We start from the raw sequence: 21,530 nt of genomic DNA, 5'->3' as shown, positions 1-21,530 counted from the left end.
ATTCAAAGTGTCTACAAAATGATGTCTTTGATTATCTAATTTAATTTGTTTACAGCTTTAAGGCCAATTCCATTTCGACTTGTTTTTCTTTATGCTAGCTGCTTGGCTTTTCATATTGGTTTTCTTATTAACTTTCTGCGCCTACAACTTCCGCTTCAGCTAGCAGCACAAGCCAAGTGTGGAGATGTATATATGTATGTATGTATATGTATATGTATTTATATATGTATGTGTGCTTTGCTGATTGCTTTATGCAAATCGCTACGCGTTTCTGCCATGACTCACGACAACGTTCATTGACGATTGACAGCAACTGCTGCCATCTCTCTCGCTCTCTCGTGCCACGCCCACTGGGTGCATTGAACGCATCTATTTTGCACGTTTCTCTCTTGCTGCATTGCACATTTTCGCTTTTCCTTTTAATTGGCATTTCTTCTCTGTGTTTTGCTCTGACTTTTCCTCAATCGCCTGCTCTTAACTGTGTTTTTTATACACTACCAATCTATGATATAGCTATAAATAGGGCATATTGTTTTTTTGATACACTTTGAAGTCCATTTATATATCTATTGCACTAGATGTCTGTCTGTCTCTCTGTCTGCATATACGAATTAGTGGATCTCGCAGAGTCTAAGAGCTCTTGCTCCTGTCGTATCACTTCAAGATCAAGTTTTAAGGTTTTAAATAATCGATAACTCTTAACAATTTCATAAAATCGATTAATATTGATATTAAGCTTAAGATATGTCAGCCTATGTCACTAAATTTGGAATATATATTCGCCTTACTCTGCTCAATGCCTCTTAAATGCTTTCATTTCTAAAGATTTTCCACTTCAGGGTATCTGCTAGTCGCGCATACCCTACTATATCACTCTTACTTGTTATTTTGTTTATATTTTTTTTGCTATTTGTTACTTTACTTTCGCGTCTACCACAACTTGTTGCAACTGTGCCACTGACTCTGCAGCTGGTCCCCTAGTCAGTTGTTTGCTATTTTTTATGGCTTCCAAACTGGGCTGTAGCCTAGACCCCCTCAAGCCTGCCACCACCTTCGGTGCCTGCAGAACGACGAACTTTGATTTCATTCGACAAAGTGGTCAAGCCATAAATCATAAGCAAAAATCGAAAAGAAAGCGTTGACTGCTAACGGAAGTGCTGAGCCATGGGCCTGGCCCCTAGAGCGTTGCCTTCTTTGCCCAATGGGCGAAAGTAAAGCGAAAACAAAGTCACTTAGTACAATTTTAAATGTCGTTGGCTGATGGCCCCAGCGAGCAGGCAGTGGACGTGGCTGAAAATGGTGATATATATGTATATAATGTATATATAGCTCTATCAATGAGACAGCCAAAGAGCGAGCTATTTCTAGAATCGCCCAGGTCCGTTTAGTTTGCACCAATTTGATCGATAACTCATACTTATCGATATTATTGGCTAATTATTGGCTTCAGACTTTTACTGTTTAGGTTAGGCAACGGCCAATCAGTGTATGCCGAGTAGCTTCTAGTCGGATACTCCCAACTAAATCATAAATTGTTGCTCTAACTCTTAAAGCTACAGCTTTGCTGGCTTATCTAAGCACGAAGCAAGCTATTTATACAAGAATAAGTTTCATATTTTTAAAGAGCATAAAAACTATAATTTCTGATGCCCATAAATAGCAGAGCTTGTTTGATATGGTCTTACTGTAATACCTAGGTAAGCCTGAAGATTTCAGTAGTTTCCGTTTCTGTTGGAGCTTGAACTCATGAATTGATAGCAGTTTCATTTTCTGCTCTGCTCGTCAGAGTCGACTCAGCTCTTGCGATAATTGAAGTTTGTCATGAATGAAATTCCCACAATTTGCTCGCATCTGCCGCTGTCTTTGCTTATGAGATGCTAAAAAATCAGCCAATTAAAGCAAACAAAATGCATCACAAATACTTCCCCAAGGCAGTCTATGACTCATGCCAAAGACTCGAATATATATAAACTGAATGGATATTGAAGTGCTTGGCATTTGCAGAGCGCCTAGGTTAGGCCAATGCCTGAAACCAACTCAAGCTTGGACACAAGAGTCGCAAATATTTGCGCCAGGTGTGCAATGACACACGGAATTGTGTGTGAACGCTGCAGGTGAACTTTGGGCCCTGCTCAGGCAGAGCCAATCGAGTGTGCCCAAATTGATTACAGCTGCCAAAAGCCTTGACCCATAAATGTCATTTCGACTGTCTCGCCATTTCCGTTTTGTTGCCAAATCGCAAAACGGCAAACATTAATGAAAATTATACAGCTGAATCGGAGTTAACATTTGCACAGCTACGCCCCAGTGTTAAGTATTTTATGCAGCTCGAAGGTCTTAACTTATATTTGTAGCCCTTTTTTTAGGCTGTCATTAAAGACTTTTTGCTGTTGTGTTAAGCTGAAACTCTGATTGATGTCTTAAAATAAATCATGGAACGTAAAGCGAGTGTAAAATATATATAATATGTAGAGCTTGCTTATGAATCAGCTCGGCTTAAGCTGGGGTCGGATTGACCAAGTCGTAGCTATGCCTAAAGTGAGCCAGTCAAAAGCTTTAGTTCTTGTGAGAAGTCAGAGGTCAGGGTAAATGCATGAAAAATATTTAAGATTTGAAGAAAACAAATTTTGAAAAATTAATAAAAAAAATAAAGAAATCAAATAAAATAAAATAAAATAAAAAATATATATGCTATATATTTTGATGTAAATTAATAATAAAAAATATTAATAAATTTAATTTATTTATTTATTTAATTTAATTTAATTTAAAAATATTAATAAATTTAATTTATTTATTTATTTAATTTATTGCTCTTATTTAATGAAGTCTTTCTGGAACAACATTTATTCATTATACAAAGAGAACTAATTTAAAAATATAATTAGTTTTCTTCTGCAAATTTCGAAAAGTCATCAAATATTATTGAAGATTCGGCAAATTGGAGCTTTTACTGCATAAAGAGTTAGCTTTGATAAGGTCAACTACATCTTGCTGTTGCTCTCAGCATGGAACACGTATTGAGTCATGTAGAACAAATTGCATTTAGCAGCTGTAGGCGTGGATCAGACTCCACAGGCTGCTATACATTTTCTTTTGTATATTTAAGCTTTTATTTGAATTAAAATTTCAAGTAATGCATAAAGAAAACTTTTTTGTTATGCGGGGAATTTTTTGTATAATCTTTTCGACTTTTCGAGTGATTCACACTCTTTAAATATGAACATGACTGTTCGCATTTAAAGAGAACCAAGTTCTGTCAAAGAGTTAAGAAACTTTCTTAAAATATATTAAAGCATTTAAAGTGAATTTACAATTTGTTCTTTCCTTTTTTGCAAAACTGTTAAAAGTATATTCAAAAAGGCAGAAAACCGTAAACTGAAAACTAGTTTCAGCCTAGTCTTGGCTGTGGTCAACTGTGTTTTGCCTGCTTCTAGCTTTTATTGTAATTAAATGAACTTTGGCAGAAGAACCAAGTTTTTTAGCTATTCAACTATTTCTTGTGGGTTGCGTTTCGATTCGCTTCTAACATTAGCATATTCTCTGGCCGCTGGGTGGGTGTGTTTGACCACTTCAGCTGTGAGCTGGGTGTGACCAGCAATATGGCTACGCGCGTCGTGTGAGTGGAAGCCATAGATGCCGATGCCCGTAAGTGGTTTGGCACTCTGAACCGCACAAAGTGGATGAAGTGCGTGCTACTGGCGACGGCTTTGCGCGAAGTTCAATGCCCCACAGACTGAAGCTGTTCTTGGCAGACTCAGCGCTGTTGACTGTTTCTTCGATCATCACACAAATATTCCCAAGCAGCCGTCAAGTGGCAGCTTCAACGCCTGCGCCAGAGGTCTTCGCTGCATTCCGCGAGCGCAGCAATTGATGCAACCACTCAAGGACAACAGCTCGCAAATTGCAATTCATTGTCGCCATTGTCGGCATTGCCGGCTTGGGGCAGCCGGTTCACTATCTTGACATTTTTATTAAAAACCTCTCCTTCGCACAAAGGGCCCAAGCATACACACATCTTTCTATATATATTTATTTCAGGTATGCCACTCGTTAAGCGACCAACTGTCCAAGCCAAATTGCCTCTGAAATTCAGTTGTTGTTGTTATTGGTGTAGCAGCATTTCCTGTTTAAATAACTAGTGCGGATCCGACTAGCAAATACCCTGAAGTTACTCAGCTGCTCTACAAATGTTATCGCTTGTGGGTAATATATATAAGAAATATGTTTATGGCATGCATAAGAGGTATATTTGGCTTGTATATTACAAATTTGGTCAGGCCAGCTCTTAAAGTATTCGAGATATGCTGAATAAACTAAAGTTCGAAATCGATTTTAATCGATTTGTATGGAAATATTAGAAGTTATCGATGAGTCCAAGCAAGAAACTTGATTTATGCGTGCCTTAAGAACATTTCTTGCTCTCCAACTTCAAGCAGATCATACATACATCCGTACAGGCATACAAACGGACGGACAGACAGACGAATGAGCAAGAACTAAGTCTGCTCTTTAATTTTTGATTTAGCTGCTTGAAAGAGTTAGCTACGCAATATACCCCACTTACACGCTTTCGATATGTACAGGGTATAGAAACGCGCTTTGGCATTAATAACGGCAACAAAGGCGCAAATCGGACAGCCAAAAAGAGCTTCCGAGGCACGAAAGGAGTTTCGCAAGTGGTGCAGATGTATCCGCATCTCAAGGAGAGCTGCATTTCATGGTTATTTATCTGAAAACTTGTTAAACACACTTTTTGACTTATCAAGTGGTATCAAGAGGTGCATAACACTTAAATCGAAAATTATGAATAAATATTTAAGTGGAATTCATTTAGTTCAAAGCTATTATTAAACATGTTAAAGATATATATATGAGAGATACATGCAGCAGGCGAAGTTGAAGCCAAAAAACCTTAGCAAAAGCCCTTTTGCAACATGTGGCATGTAATGCACAGCGACAACTGCAACACTAACTCAAATCTGAACAGCATCCGAGTAGTCATATAAGCATGGCAGAGTGTAGTTGCGCCATTTGGAGTGCTCAGAGCCCAGACAGACGCGGCAAACAGTTCTATTACTTAATATGCAACGCTAAATGCGAGCACGAAGCGGCAGACGTGGGGCAGCCGACAGCCGTCCATTCACTAGCGACTTCAAACTCCAACACGATCCTCAACAATCTCTGGGCATTCAATCAACGTTTTTGGCCACGACGACTGCCAAGACCTGGTTTGGAAAGGCGACGTGCGGCACTAAATTGAGTAGAAGAAAAAAGTACACAAAGTGCTCGCGCCTCTTGTTGTGGGCGTCACTTTACACTTAAGCAGCAACAACAACAACAACAACAACTATTTTTGTGGCTAACACAGCTGCGTGCCACAATTTTGTGTCTGTTGGCCACATCAAAACGCTTCCCTCTTTTGATGGTCTAGAATCAGTTAAAGTGCCCGTCGGCGCTTTTTCTTGCAATGCTTTTGGCTCTTTTTTCCAATTCTAATGAGCTTAGCTTGTTCGCCGTCTGAATGGCTAATTCGACCATTTGCGCAGCCAGCTAATGGACTGGAAGCAACTAGGGATTGCGATGTCTATGGAATTGGAGCAGAAATAATACGAACTACCTAGACTACTCCCATGAGCAGTACGGCAGAGGCGCTGCTTCTTATAACCTGAGATATACAAAAGGTATTTCTGCAATATTATGAATGAGTGAATGTATCGCATATTGCCTAATGACTCATTAAATCGAATCATTTTATTAAGTAATTCAATTCTTCAAAGCAGTTCGGAACACAATTTTATAATTTATCTCTTGTTGCCACAGTTGCTTGGCTTAAATATATTTTCTGGATTAGCGAAACCAGTTTTATATTAAATACATATTTTCGCGTCTGTTTTAAGCAAATGACAAATATGCTTTTGCCTATTCCAATGTGAGTTTAAGGTCAGTTGTTGCTATTGAACATTAAGTTTTGCCTTCATTGAAACTCTGCAATATGCTGAGTATATTTTATAGTCGAGGCAGCTAGAGCAATGGCAGCTGGAACGCATATGCAACTAGTTTGATCTCTCATATAGCAATCCCAGCTGGCGCTATTCCTACTAAATGTTTCTGGATTAGAGCCATCCCAGCTGAAGCAGTACCATCTACACTTGAGTAATTCCAACTAGATCATTTCCAAGTAAGTTAAGCTGCATTAGAGCAAGCCCAGCTAGAGCGAACCCATCTACAGCTTGCTTCCCACTAGACTAATTCCAACAGACAAACTCCCAGACAGAGTAATTGTAGCCAGACCAATCCAACTAGATCTAGCCCTGCTATCATATATACTAGAGTTATCCCACCTAGTGCACTCCTAACTAAATTGATTTCAACTGCAGCAATGTCAGCTGCAGACAACTTCCAATCAGACTAGCGCAGCTAGAAGTATTCCAGATTTAGTACACTGCCAGCTACATCAATTCCAACTAGATCACTGCCAACTGGATCACTTCCAACTAAGGCATTTCCAACAAAATTAATTAAAACTACAGCAATTACAGTTGGAGCAAATCTAGCTGCATTCCAACTGGATCACTCCAAGCTAGATCGCAGCTCCAACTAGATCAAGCACAGCTTCAGATTGATGCCAACTGGAACACTCCCTGCTAGAGCATACTTCCAACTAGCTCATGCTCAGCTAGATAAATCCCAACAAGATTAGCACCAGCTGAAGCACTGCAACTAGAGCCAACTTTTAAGCATGAAGTAAACTAAATCAAGAGAGATCAAGTTCAGAATAATCGAGCTCAGCTCGATATATAACAAGCTAAATAATTATATTTTTAGGAATGGTACAGGTTTGTCTTGGTGCATTCGACATGTCATAGTTTCTATTCTTTTGTCTAGATATTTGCTCTGTTATTGGCCGTAATTTATTGCCACATGGTGCAGGCGGCCAAGCCCAGTTCACCAATGCCAATGGTTTTTTCTTTGGCTCGACTTTTGTGCAAAAACTCGTTTTGCATTTGCGCTCGTAATTTACTTTTAATATTTGCAATATAATTTTGATGTTGCCAGCCTTTATTAGAGCACAGTGGAGCACGCTTTGGCAAATTACATAAACCAAATAGCCGAAAAGTACAAAAAGTAGCAGAAAATAAACGTAACGAGCAAAACATAAACAAAGCGCAGTCGCACCTTAAAGTACCACGAAAAAACACAACAAAAGAAACTCCAATTGGAGGGCTAAAAACTTGGCTCGAACGCAAGACGAAGAAGCGAAGATTCCCTTCCGCCTGGGCACAAAGTGTGAAGCACAAATCAAATATCTCTTGGATCAAATAATTGATAGAATATTGACGATGTTTAGCTCTAGCATTGATGAACCCAAATCTGCACCTTTCACCCGCAAAGGTTAAAGCACTGATCCCGCACGAGCCACCCAGCCAAGGGAATCCAATTCCAATTGGAGTTTTTTTTCAAGCAGCCAAATCGTGAGTCGCAGTTGCAGTCGCAGTCGCAGTGCGCTGCCTTTTGGAAGGGGCCACAGAGCACAGCGGACATTGCCACCCGCACACACGTTTTTGCCAGCTTTGAACCAGTTTTCGTCTGAAGTTTGGAGTGGCTATCGAAAAACCGGACTAAAGAATTTCCAGCTAAGAAGTTTTTCATGTTCATTTGCCATTTGCTGCCTTTTTGTCCCATTGAATGCATTGAAAAATGGGCTGGGAGCGTGTTGCATAAACATTGCTGGATTTCAATTTGTATTTTTAAGCAAAGGCCGAGCGCTGAGCAATGTGGAAAGTGTTTGCTTAGACTTGGTAAAATAAAGTCGAAACTTGAAATGTGGAAAAATTTTCAAAGCAAATTATTTTTAAAAATATAAAATGCACTTTTTACACTTTTTTAAGCAAATGGATAAGCAGTCTATTTAGATTTATAGATGTTAACAGGCAGTAGAAGGCTTGGCCGAGCCTATAAAGTAGGTATATTTACTTCGGATAAAGAGCAACGGCCTAGTTGACTTAGCCCTTTCCGTCATTTTATGCGTTCATCTTTTCATAGCTCTTAAAGCTTTCAGGACGAATGGATTTTATGATAAATCTACGCATAGATTGGAAAATTATCCGGATAAATTATCCGTCTGTCTATTTGGCCTATTTTTCCGTGTGTTCGTAGTTATCTCTCCTATCTGTAGGTCAAGGTCTATCTAAAAAAGCATTTGTATCGTAAGCTATAAGAGCTAAAGGCTTGATTTTTATGTAGTTCCTCCTTTATTTTTTGCGGATAAAAAAATTAAGTTGATTTCATAAATTCCTTTTACATTTCCATGATACAGCTTAAAATCTTGTTTATTTAAAAAATATTAATACTGGATATTTAGTTTACCCACGCTTGTTTTATGCTTGGAAATTTTGTTTATAATTTTAATTTAATTTTTATTTAAATACTTTTACTATAAACCTTATATTCTAGATACAACTTGATATTTAATATACGAAAAGATTTGTTATTATAAGATTTATAGCCTTATCTGATCGTTAAAACTGTATCAAATTAAAGCTGTTTTTTATTTTTCTTATCATGAATATTCATCTGGATAGCAATTTTATGAATTCGTCTTTCTAACAATATAAATTTAATTTGAAAACACAGTTTTTAGTATTATTATTGTTTCGGTTATAACCAAGAACTGTTAAACAATTTTATAGCCAAAGCCACTCTTCCATAGACTTGAACTTCGCAGAGCTATTGCCAAACATAGCTGCATCACTTCTCTGGTTGTCTCTTGGGTTTTCTATCTTAAATGAACATCGCACAGATCTTAAGCTGCGCCCTAGCTGCCCCACAGCTGCCCCGTGACATTAATTTTACATTAACCTGAGCCAACAGCATTCGTTATGGTTACTCGATCGATGAGCTTTAATTTCAACAGCCCATTCGAGATCGGCATCTCGGCATCAGTCAAAAGAAAAACGTTGAACGAAAATTTCAATCAGGCATCCGTTGCAGAGTCAACAAAATTTCACTTTCTTCCGCGGCCTTTCTTCATCGTCACGAAACTCAGTCAGAAAGCAGCTCGGAGCTGACCCTCAACAGCGTTACATAAGTTCCGAACGCCCCGAATGCCACGCCCAGTAGTCGACGCAGTCTCGCATTGTCTTTCGGGGCCCGCAAGTAAGTAATTTATGTATTTTAGCTTAAACGGTTTACAAAATTTATGTTTCTTTCGTTTCACTGCCGCCAAAAGATTTCAATTTGTTTTGAAGCGCTTTTTTCTCCATATTATGTCAGACTGCTTGGGAATGAGTTTTATCATAGGTCGTTCGAGGCAGTCTGAATAAAATGTGTTTAGCTTTATCGAAGTGGCATACAGATCAGAGCAAGTCGTGATACTTCAGGAAATAAGCTAATGACATGCCTCTGGAATGCGGTCCAGATACCTATGCGGCTGTCGCTGAAAGCGTTTGACAAAATACCAGATCACTAACTGGTTAACACACCCTCGAGTAAGAGTCAAGTGTCAAATATGTAATTGCCTTTAGCACAATTAAGGCTAGAGAAAAAGTGAAAAGAACAAGGCAGCCGGGCATAGCTGACTGCATAATACCTGAAGCTTGCGGATAAGATTTTTTATACATTTATATTTGTGACATCTATATATACTAAGTCTTATTCGAATATCTTAATTTAACATTTAATTTCATAATATTTCCATCTCGGATAAAGTCTGTATGTAAAAATATGACAAAAAGGATATGTATTCCCTTATTGGATAACGTATAAAGATGGATAGAAATATACATGTGAATGTCTTCTCATATCGGATAATATATTAATGTATAAAATCTGCACTCACATATCGGATATCGTATAAAGATGTCTCTATCCGACATGGATAAGGTATTATCATATCGTACGACGTATTAAGATGAGTATTTTCTCATATTGGATAAAGTACTCAAATATAGTATAAAGTATTAGATTGGATAAGCTATTTATTTAAAATTAAGAAGTCAGTATTTTCTAAATCGGATAATACAAAAAATGCTTTTGATATGTATTGTCATATTGGATAACTTACTCACCTATGTTTAATGTTAAATAAAGTTTTTCCCATGTCGGATAACTTATAAATATACCTTTATCCGCATACTCGATTAGATGACTTTATCCGAAATAAAGCATAAAGTTATCTTTACTCCGAAAGGAAATATATATATATATATTAAATACAATGTCAAAGGTTTCCACTTGCTGGCAAACTAATCCACTCTTTTCGCTCAATGGACGAGTATAATATTTATAATAATACACGACTCATAAACGGGTTATTTGCAGTTTTAGAATGTTGCTCAGGCCGGCGCGTTTTAATCTTGTGCGGGTGTCTTGGCGCATTCATTTCATTTCCAGGTTCAATGCGAGCTTTGTCCTTGATGCTGGTGTTATGGAAAATGATTGATTGGTATTTCACAAAGACACACACAAACACACACGCCTGGCGTATCTATTGCCAAAAGGCGGATATTGGCCAACTGCGCGGGCTAGTCGCAACGATCTAGAAATGTGTTGGCATTTGGCAATTATGAAAATTTGCTTTTTAAACTGGTTCAAAATCGCATTTACTCTATTTTGCCAATTTATATATCTTAACTGATATTTGCATAAGCCATGCACAGGCTCGAGTCGCACAGCGAGCTAGCAATGTTGTTGGTCAATAGGCGAACAAGTCTTGGGAGTTGTTTTTACGTTTATTTGATGTTATTGGGTGGGCAGTCAAGTGGGTAAATGCGACTACGACTACGACTGAGAGCAGCTGAAAGTGAGCCTTAACTGTAACAGCTCTTAAGCCAACAGGGGCTTTATAACATCTTAATCTAGATGCATTTTGAGTTATATATTATAACTGATGAACGGGAAGAAAGAGAGGGGCGGGAAGCTCTATTCAAAGAGTATAGATTATAGAGCATTAAGTGTCACTGTCTCTGAGAACTTTGTCTTATAAGTAGTTTAGATTATGTTATAATTAGCAGCTTCACATGCAAATATGTTGTCATTGGAAATTATATGCAAGCAATCCACTTAGAGAAAGAACAAATTCCAGATCACATTTTATATTTGGCTGCCCAGGCGCAAGTAACCTGAGACTTTGTCAGCTGGGAATCAGTTTTGTTCGGCAGAGATGAGATGAGATGAGCTTTAATTTGACAGAGGCAATAATGATTGATGACTTCACACATGTCAAACATCTCTTTTCACTTATCACTCTCTGCTCTTCAGTTCTTCTGCATCTTTTCTCTACTCGCTTTACACTCTACAGCCCTAGCTCCACACTTTCCAGTCGGCACTCTTCATTTTACCTCTTCTGTCTTTTCTTGCTCCTCACTCTGCAGCCCCCTCTACTCGCTCTCAGTTTTCACTCTTAACTTCTCGCTTCCCACTATTAATTTACCCTCTTCTCTCTGCTGTCTTATCTTCTCACTTTTCTCTTCTCTTTCCACTTTTCAGTCTTCTTTCTGTCTAGTTTTTCTCTTATGTCTGATCTTTTTACTCTTCTGTCTTCCCTTTTCTCTCTTCGGTCTCTTCTTTTCTCTCTTCTGTCTTATCTTTTTACTCTTCTGTCTCTTCTTTTCTCTCTTCTGTCTTATCTTTTTACTCTTGTCTTCTCTTTTCTCTCTTCTGTCTCTTCTTTGCTCTCTTCTGTCTTATCTTTATACTCTTTTGTCTTCTCTTTTCTTTGTTCTGTCTTCTCTTTTCTCTCTTCTATCTTATTTCTTTACTCTTTTGTCTTTTCTTTTCTCTCTTCTGTCTTATCTTTATTCTTTTGTCTTCTCTTTTCTCTGTTCACTCTACACTCTTCTCTTTTCCGACTTCCCTTTTCCATTCTTCACTTCTCACGTCTCGCTCCCCCTCCCCGCTCTTTCCTCTTCACCCACCACTGCCTTTCGCTCCTCCCATCGCATTTCATAAACATTTAACTATATGTAACATTGTTGCTTTAAACCCAATCAATCCTACTTAGCTAGCCATTTGTTATATTATTATTATCCCATACACCTGTGCAACATTTTAATGGTTGAATAAGGTGGTGCTTGTGCACATGGAGAATTGGCAACTGCTGCTCAGCTAGTAGCAACTGCTAACTGAGCTTGACTGGTGTGAAATGTAACAGTAAACGCTTGGCCAACAGCGAGTAGAGTGTTCACCTACATAGCGAAGGTGTAGTCGGTCTTACCTACTTTGCCTCTCGTCAGCCCAGTGTTTGTCCAACTCTAACAATGGCCAAAAACGAAGAAAACAGCGGGCAGTCCAAGCAGCTGGTATTTTGCCATGCAACACTTTCAGCTGTTGTTGTTGTTGTTGTTGTTGGGTTTGTTATTGTTTCGCGTTTGTTTTGTAGCTGCTCGCGCTTGGCGTTTACTTTGTGTAACAAGTTTGCATATGTGATTAACAAACAGCTCACCATGCATTAGTAAACATAATTATAAAACACTGCAAACAGACAGAGAGAGATGGAGAGAGAGAGAGAGGGAGAGAGAGTGAAATGGCGCAAACGTCTGTGAATGTTGCAGCTCGAAATTCTACAATGAAACGAAAGACTTAAGCGACAAACTCGCGTGGGCCAGACTCGCAGACACGTCTTGTGTCATCAGATCAGCTTATATCAGCAACTGCCATCATAGAATCCTCTTAGCTATGCGAAACCCGACACCCGACGCCCAAGCAACATTTTCAGCTGACTCACTTTTCCGCACGATTCTTTCGTTCCTCTGCGTCGCTTGACATTGACCTTCGATGGCTCATGATTATTTTCTAATTAGCAGCCGCCTGCGGGCAAGCAGCTCGTTGCTGTTGTTGTTGTTCCTCCACTTCTTCAACAGATCTGTTGGCTTTATTTGCCTTTGGTATTATAACGATCTCGTCTGCGCTTTATGGCTCGCTATATATTTTTGATTTTGCGTCTCAGTCTTTGTTTCCCACTTCTTTTTAATGGACTTTTATTGCCTTTGTGGGTTCTGTCACCTCGTTGAAGTCCATTAAATGCGAGTAAATTAACCGAAATTATCTATTTATATTGCCGAAAACAAAATAATATGCTGGGCGGTGCCATATGATGTCACAAGCCAACTGAGTAGGAAGCTGCTTTTGCTTGGCCAAGCAACGCGAACTACTTAAAAAATACTTAGCCACAGCATTACAATTGTAGATGTAGATGAAGATAGAGTGCATAACTGAGATAACACTGGGAGCATGTTTTAGCCATATATTCTACTTCTGGGCAGCTGTACAAGAGATATGTTTAACAACAGGCTAGAACCCTTGAAGCTTACTCAAATTTATTATTATATTTTGAGTTGAGTCTAAAAGTAAATAAAGTAAATGAATGAATGACTGAGTGGGTGAATGAATGAATGAATGAATAGTGAATATGAGTACCTATATTAAGATCTCAACTTAGATTTAATATTTTAATTGTTTTCTTATTTTCTATAGCCACAATGACCTCGTCGAGTGGTTTCTGGACTCACTTAACCAAAGATAATTGAATCCATCAGTTTTTTTAGCATAAATGACGCTTTCACTTGTTTATTATATATGTTTATATTATTTTAATAGATAACTAAGCATTTTTATAGACAGAGCCAAATTAGAGATATCTTGGTTTACCCTACTCCCTCGCATCATCTCGCTCTTTGAATATATGCTCTTGACTCACGTCTAGCTAACTATACAGTGACTCTTAAACTATTGCACTAAAACGCTCTGATGACCTTCAATAAAAAAGAAGAAGCAGCAACAGCAGCAGCAGCAGCAGCATCAGTTATAAGCACAGCCAATGGCCAAACGCAGAAACTTGATTGAAGCAAATGAAAACGTAAAGTTCAACTTGTTTAGTCGCGGTTGCTTCTTCTTCTTTAGTTGCTGCAGCTGTTGTTGTTGCACTTCTGAATGACTTTTGCGCCTTAGCGTCTTGTCATTTCGCACAAACACAAAAACCGACAAAAGAAGCAGAAGATGAAGCAGAAGCGTCGCTTGCATTGCTTTTGTTTTGCAACTTGTTGCAGCATCAACAAAAATTAGCCCGAAGACAGGCAAATTGTAAATGCCCAAATAGAAATAATTCACAGAATTCAGAGAATTACAGAATCTTCACTGCATTATCGCTGGCATAATTAACGCAAAGCAAGTGTATTCCGAGAAGATACCTATAGACATGGACTCATACATATACCCAGCTAATTTGAGATACCAAATCGACAGCAGCAGCAGCAGCAGCAGCAGCAGCAGCAAGTTTCAAATTCTTTTCGAGCAGCGATTGCTACAGTAAATTTTAAATGTCAAACTGCCAGTGGAAGCTGGTAGTGTGCACAGTGGTTCAAAAATGTGTAAATGGCACATGAGCTGCAGGCACCACAGAGCTCCCTAACCAAGCATTGAGTCTTTACATTCCCAAGCTTTGCCCTAAATACTAACTAAGCCCAACACAACGAGCTTTCCAGCTATGCTAAGCACAGTCTTTGCGCAGACATTTTCTTTGAGTTTCTGTAACATTAAGACTTCAGTTTGATTGGGTAACTAGAAGTAATACCTCTCTGCCGTAAAGCACTTGCAAATTATTAAAAAATATGTATTTGTCAATGAAATATATTCACTGAGCAGCTGCGCCACATGCACTCTTCTACTTGCATCTTCCTGCCTTTGTCTCTCTCTCAATCTCACGCTCTCAACATTTCCTCTGTGGCAGGTCTAGGCCAATAGAGTGAGGCAGACATATATATATATATATATATATATACCTCTCTTAAGCTTACCTTAAGTCTTCGAAATACTCGAGTTCAGTTTTTGTAAAGCTCTTGCATTATCCCTAAATGGTAACTGCATTATGTATTATCATGAGCATTTCTCAAACTAAATAGACTCAGACCGTTCGCATACAATTGACGGCTACTGTGCAACAAAAGGCGTTGCTGCCATTGTCGCTGAGCAATGTGCAGGGCGACGCATGCAACATGCAACAAAAATGGTTCGAGTTTGTCTCATTGTTTGGGCTCTGTGGCTGTGGCTTTCAGCCAAATGCCAAATGCGGCAGACAGTTTGAAAGGCACTTGACAAAGCCAAAAGGCGGCAGAGTTGAAACAAATTGAAAGGCTATTTGCTTTTGGCTTTTTGCTTGTAGTCGTTGAGGCAGGCTCTGTGGGAAGTATCAATGGAAGTTATTTTAGGGCTATTCTTGTCAGTTCTAGCTCAAAGTCGATTCGAAACTCTTGGCTAGAGTTTTGTAGTTTTTCAAAGGTATAAATTTACCGTGATATGTTTACTACTCGTTTGCCCTGGGAGATGCCGGTGCAATTACTTTTTGACGACTTTACTCGATGGCTTGGCAAACAACAAACAGATGCTTTGCCCCAAAATAAATTGCACCAGCAGGTCGTTATTCCATTTGACTTGTTCTACAAGGACTTTGCCAACTGGCTGGCCAATGAGAAGCTTGCCTTTCTGGCCCATAAATTCTGGGAGAAACTCTCGCCAGCACACCTGTATAACTATAATCTGAGAGCTAAGCTAAAGCTAAAGCTGGACACCACAAAGGTTCAACATAGTCAGATTAAGAAAAAGCGCGGTAAAAAGCTTTGCACGAATCTGCCCGCAAAGAAACGATGCTTACCAGTTAAGAAAAACAAGAGCTCCAAGCCCGGGTCCAGGAAGACTCCCAACAAGAGCAAGGAAAAGTCCGCAAAGTTAAAGGAATGTCGTTAAGGAATAGAAACCAAACCATTTTAATAAGCTTGCATAATAACCAAATTGCCATATGCCATATGGCGTCGGCCACGTTTAACTGGACTGCAAAAGCTATACATATGCAACGTGGCAGATGCTATGAAATGAAATAAAATTTTTGGAATATTCCAGAAAACTGTCCATTGAACGCAATTATATATTATGTAAATGTTACTTTAAAAACACAGAGCGTACGCAGTAAGAGATTGTATCAAATTTTAAAAATTAAATAAATTAATTATTGATAAAGACTTTTGATCTTTTTCTTAGACTTTACAGAAGTAATACAAATTTACGATAAAGAAATGAAATATTTAACTATAATCTAAATTTCTAGAATTTGAGTGCGGATTCCTTTCAAGTATAAAAAAATGTAAGTAAAGCAATAAAAGCCATTTGTAGCGCTTTATTTGCGATATAAAAACAATGCTAACGGCTTCTGCTCAAATCGCCCATTCGGAATACTAAAGAGAACTTCGCGCTCATTACAATAAATTCCAATACAATCGATAAAGAAGCTTACATGAATTCGAAGGTGCTTTATCAAATATTTGTTAGAAATAGGCAAATGCAATATTCACGTTTTATTCAATTTTAGGTCAAGTGTGCTGAGAATATAAATGTGCAATATTAAAACTATCTATATAAAACAATCTGAGCTAGAAGTTTAGATGACATTACAACACTGACAACTATTTGCAAATAAGATAATATAATAAGATATAAAGAAATATGAAATATAATAAAAATAAAAGAAAATATAAAATAAAATAATATAATAAAATATGTATTCATTCACGTCAGATCTGCAATGCTCACTTATGAAATGGAACCTAATACAGAGTCAACGGCATATAGGAATGAACGAGTTTATCTACCTTCTGCGGATTAGAGTTAGCAGGCTAAATAAATACACAGCAACTCTTGCCCAAGCGCAGAAGGCTCTATTTTATAGAGATATAAATATAACGGACGTTAAATGTATTTTAATATTTATAAAAATTTGCAAGCCCAGACGGATTCGAACCCAGTTTGTATAAGCACAAGCTGCGTCCACTCTACACACGACGCCATGATAGAAATCTTCTTGATTATGCTGAAAGCTCATGTACTCCAAGTTCTAGTTCTTTTCACACTCAATAACAAGCAGTTAACAAGCTGCTACAAAGCAGTTCATAAGCAAAGCAGTGCCTGCTTTCATGACATATTGCAACAAGCTCACTTATAATGTATTCAAACACTCTATTTCATCAATTAATTAAAATTTTAGCCTATGGTGCTTCGACAGCGATAAACACTTACAATTTGCACACATATCTCGCCTCGCACTCCCCTCTTGGATGTGTTGAAAATAAGGTGTGAAACTCAAGTAATACGAGATTGGGGCACTAATACCAAGCCCCTGGCACAACGTGGGCGTTGCCTCACTCCGCTCCGCTTTTTTGGGCGCCTCATGCTGCTGCATAAATTCGCCTGATCAAAATTTTCAACACTGCATTTTCGTTTGAAATGTTGCGCATGTATGATATTTCAATTTTCAATTTGTGGCTAAGTTTTTGCGTGGTTGGAAAATATATTTTTTTTTGCTTTTTTCTGTTTTTGGTTTTTTGTTTTGGTGTAATGGGACTTTTTGTGCCCAGACATTGTGGGTCAAAGAGCTAAGAGTGACGCATGCGAGGTTGCAGCTGGAAGCTATTTGCAGTCAGCTTTGGGTGTCTGCTGCTCGTGGCCAGTGCCCACGCTCTGACATACCTATGTTCAATTGTATACATATATGTTTGCATGCAGTTGTAACAGTGTGTCATAAGTGCCAAAAGTATTTACAAAATTATGTAGGGTGACAGCTGTGAAAATACCCTATAGTTGACAAAGCGGCACAATCTCAATGAATGCAAGACTGTTGTTGGTGTAACACAAAAGATGTGGAGTAGCTTATTTTTATAAATGTATATATACAAATTATACATAAGCTATGGCATCTGGTTAGCTACAAATAAATAATATACTATTTATTCATTTTCTATGCATTCAACAGGGTATAAAAAGTACTAAGGGCTTTACATTAAGATCAAAGCAGTGCAGGGAAATTAAGTAAGCAGTACAAGTAAATTCGCAAAGCAGTTCAACTCAACCAGCAATTTATAATAAATTTATGTTTGTGCAGATATTATATGTGTATATATATAGTCCATGACAAAGATTGGCCCCAAAGCAGAGCTTTTTTTATTTATTTATTTATTTATTACAATCTATTGACAATTAGGTTTAATGATATTAAATTTGAGCACATTTCATGGCCAACAGCTGCCTGCGGCGCAGCGCGAGGTGTCAACAAAGCAACAAAAAAATCTGTGTGTTTTGAGTGTTAAAACTGTGGCTATTGATTAATTATTGTTGGCGACCTACAAGCTATTAACATTTGACCTTGCTTGCATTTCAGATACCTCCAGCTATTACTTTCCATCACAAAATCGTTTTGTGCCATCCTCCGGCTCTTTTCCACGCCAACTGCAGCAGTCGCAACAGACGCTTAACGGCTATCGCAGCAGCACAGGTGGTTTCTCGCCCGCACCGGGCTCCTACCAGGAGCAGCTCCTGTTCATAGCCAACGAGAATGGCAACAGCAACAAGCAAACACCAATTGCAACGAGCTCTCCATATGGAACACCATTTGGCGCTAGTCCACAATTTGCCGTAAGTTTTCCAACTCTCAATTGACTCGCATTCGAATTGGAATTGCAATTGCAATCGCAGCTCTAAATTTAAATATTTATTTACTTTTTTTTCAACCAGGGCAAAGTTTTGGCCAGTTACATTAGATTTCCATATGCGGGGCATTTTATTGAGGGGAGTTAACAGGTAACTGGCAACAGGTAACAGCTAACAGGCAGCAGGCAGCAGGCGATGTACGAACGAACAGACTGTGCTGCAGGCAATTAAGTAACTTGTTGCTTGTATCTGGGTCTGAGCTGGAGTCCGAGCTCGAGTCTGAGTCCGAATCCATGTCTGGCTTTTTGGCACGCAAAGCTCTGCCAATCAACGCCAAAAACGAAATCAAATCAAATTCATAAATTACCACATGCCACATGCCACATATGAAATTTGATTAAGCCAACTTGCAAAATGCAAACAGCCATGTGAAGCTTGCAGCTAGAGATGAGAGCGTGACACGCGTCTCTAAGCAATTAGCAGCTATAGAGGAATAGTTGGAGCTCTTAACTATATCAGATATATCCTAATAAATTAAAGAAAAATTGTTAATAAAAAATAACATTTCAAGCTATATTTCCTGGCTAAGCAAATACAAATTATTCCATTCAAGTAGGAAAGACTCTTAGCCAAGTTTATGAAAAATTGTTAAAATACCAATTGAGGAAACTAAATTAGATACGCCCAGCATTGCAACTCTTCCACGAGGCAAGCGACTTCCTTTGCCTCACGCAACATAAATCGAATTTCAGGCTGAACAATGAAAGAAGTGGCGGGCGTACGACTGACTGGCTGAATGGTCAGAGCGATGGCAGCATTTCCAAATCCATTTTCCCACTTACTTTCACTTTGGCCCAAGCGGCACAAAATACGCAGACGAAAGACAAAAGACGATGTCTTCTGCATATCAACGACTCAACGAATCAACAATAAATATTATTTGTTGAATTATTCGAAAAGTCAGACGCAAATGCAGCTCGCTCGACTCTGGTCGGTCTCTTAGAGGAACGTGTTCCTAATTGAAAAACTGTATAATCATATTGTTTATTGCCAGTTGGCAGTCATGAGCACGCACTTTGCTGTCGACTCCCCAGCTTGGCTCTAATTGAAACGGCATGTCAGAGGGCTCCGAGTGCGGAGCGTCGCTGACTGAGCGGGAATAGAGAGATATGAAAATGTAAATGGCACAGACAGAGGCACTGGCCAGCAGACATGGACCGTGAAATGGACAGGGATTAGGGATTAGGATAAAACAGAGACAGTAACAGGAACAAGCGATGCGAGCAGAGACTGAGACTGAGACTGAAACTGGGACAGTGGATCAAGCAGAAGCAGAGAAAACGACGGGACTAAGCATAGAGACAGAGGCGGAGACTAGGGCTGAGACGGGCACAGTATTAGGAACAGAAATAGCTAAGGAGACAGGGGCAGAAATGGGATTGGGAATGAGGATGGAACTGTGTCTGTTACTCAGACTGAGATTTAGGCTCAAACTGAAGCAGTGAAAGGGACTGAGAATGGGACTATGGCTGAGGAGGACATAGTAATAGGAACAGGAGCAGGAATAACGATAGGGACAGGGATAGAGACAGAGACAGAGACAGAGACAGAGACAGAGACAGAGACAGAGACAGAGACAGAGACAGAGACCGAGACAGAGACAGAGACAGAGACAGAGACAGAGACAGAGACAGAGACAGAGACAGAGACAGAGACAGAGACAGAGACAGAGACAAGACAGAGACAGAGACAGAGACAGAGACAGAGACAGAGACAGAGACAGAGACAGAGACAGAGCAGAGACAGAGACAGAGACAGAGACAGAGACAGAGACAGAGACAGAGACAGAGACAGAGACAGAGACAGAGACAGAGGACAGAGACAGAGACAGAGACAGAGACAGAGACAGAGACAGAGACAGAGACAGAGACAGAGACAGAGACAGAGACTGGGACTGGGACTGCGACAGAGACAGAGACAGAGACAGAGCAGAGACAGAGACAGAGACAGAGACAGAGACAGAGACGAGAGACAGAGACAGAGACAGAGACAGAGACGAGAGACAGAGACAGAGACAGAGACAGAGACAGAGACAGAGACAGAGACAGAGACAGAGACAGAGACAGAGACAGAGACAGAGACAGAGACAGAGACAGAGACAGAGACAGAGACAGAGACAGAGACAGAGACAGAGACAGAGACAGAGACAGAGACAGAGACAGAGACAGAGACAGAGACAGAGACAGAGACAGAGACAGAGACAGAGACAGAGACAGAGACAGAGACAGAGACAGAGACAGAGACAGAGACAGAGACAGAGACAGAGACAGAGACAGAGACAGAGACAGAGACAGAGACAGAGACAGAGACAGAGACAGAGACAGAGACAGAGACAGAGACAGAGACAGAGACAGAGACAGAGACAGAGACAGAGACAGAGACAGAGACAGAGACAGGACAGAGACAGAGACAGAGACAGAGACAGAGACAGAGACAGAGACAGAGACAGAGACAGAGACAGAGACAGAGACAGAGACAGAGACAGAGACAGAGACAGAGACAGAGACAGAGACAGAGACAGAGACAGAGACAGAGACAGAGACAGAGACAGAGACAGAGACAGAGACAGAGACAGAGACAGACAGAGACAGAGACAGAGACAGAGACAGAGACAGAGACAGAGACAGAGACAGAGACAGAGACAGAGACAGAGACAGAGACAGAGACAGAGACAGAGACAGAGACAGAGACAGAGACAGAGACAGAGACAGAGACAGAGACAGAGACAAGAGAGACAGAGACAGAGACAGAGACAGAGACAGAGACAGAGACAGAGACAGAGACAGAGACAGAGACAGAGACAGAGACAGAGACAGAGACAGAGACAGAGACAGAGACAGAGACAGAGACAGAGACAGAGACAGAGACAGAGACAGAGACAGAGACAGAGACAGAGACAGAGAGACAGAGACAGAGACAGAGACAGAGACAGAGACAGAGACAGAGACAGAGACAGAGACAGAGACAGAGACAGAGACAGAGACAGAGACAGAGACAGA

At 39.6% G+C, this 21,530-nt stretch overlaps 1 protein-coding gene across 1 annotated transcript in view; it reads left to right on the top strand.

The window, feature by feature from the left end:
* Nucleotides 1-21,530, top strand: part of LOC111597120 (flocculation protein FLO11) — a 44,492-nt gene that overhangs the window by 12,055 nt on the left and 10,907 nt on the right. The window contains exon 2 of the mRNA XM_023311680.2: nt 18,203-18,456. Within this exon, the coding sequence (XP_023167448.2) occupies nt 18,203-18,456 (254 nt within the window). The remainder of the gene's footprint in view (nt 1-18,202; nt 18,457-21,530) is intronic.

This window comes from Drosophila hydei, unplaced genomic scaffold, assembly GCF_003285905.1.
Source record: "Drosophila hydei strain 15085-1641.00,03,60 unplaced genomic scaffold, DhydRS2 tig00000060-arrow-pilon, whole genome shotgun sequence".
NCBI lineage: Eukaryota > Metazoa > Arthropoda > Insecta > Diptera > Drosophilidae > Drosophila > Drosophila hydei.
This window is presented reverse-complemented; position numbering and strand designations above follow the sequence as displayed.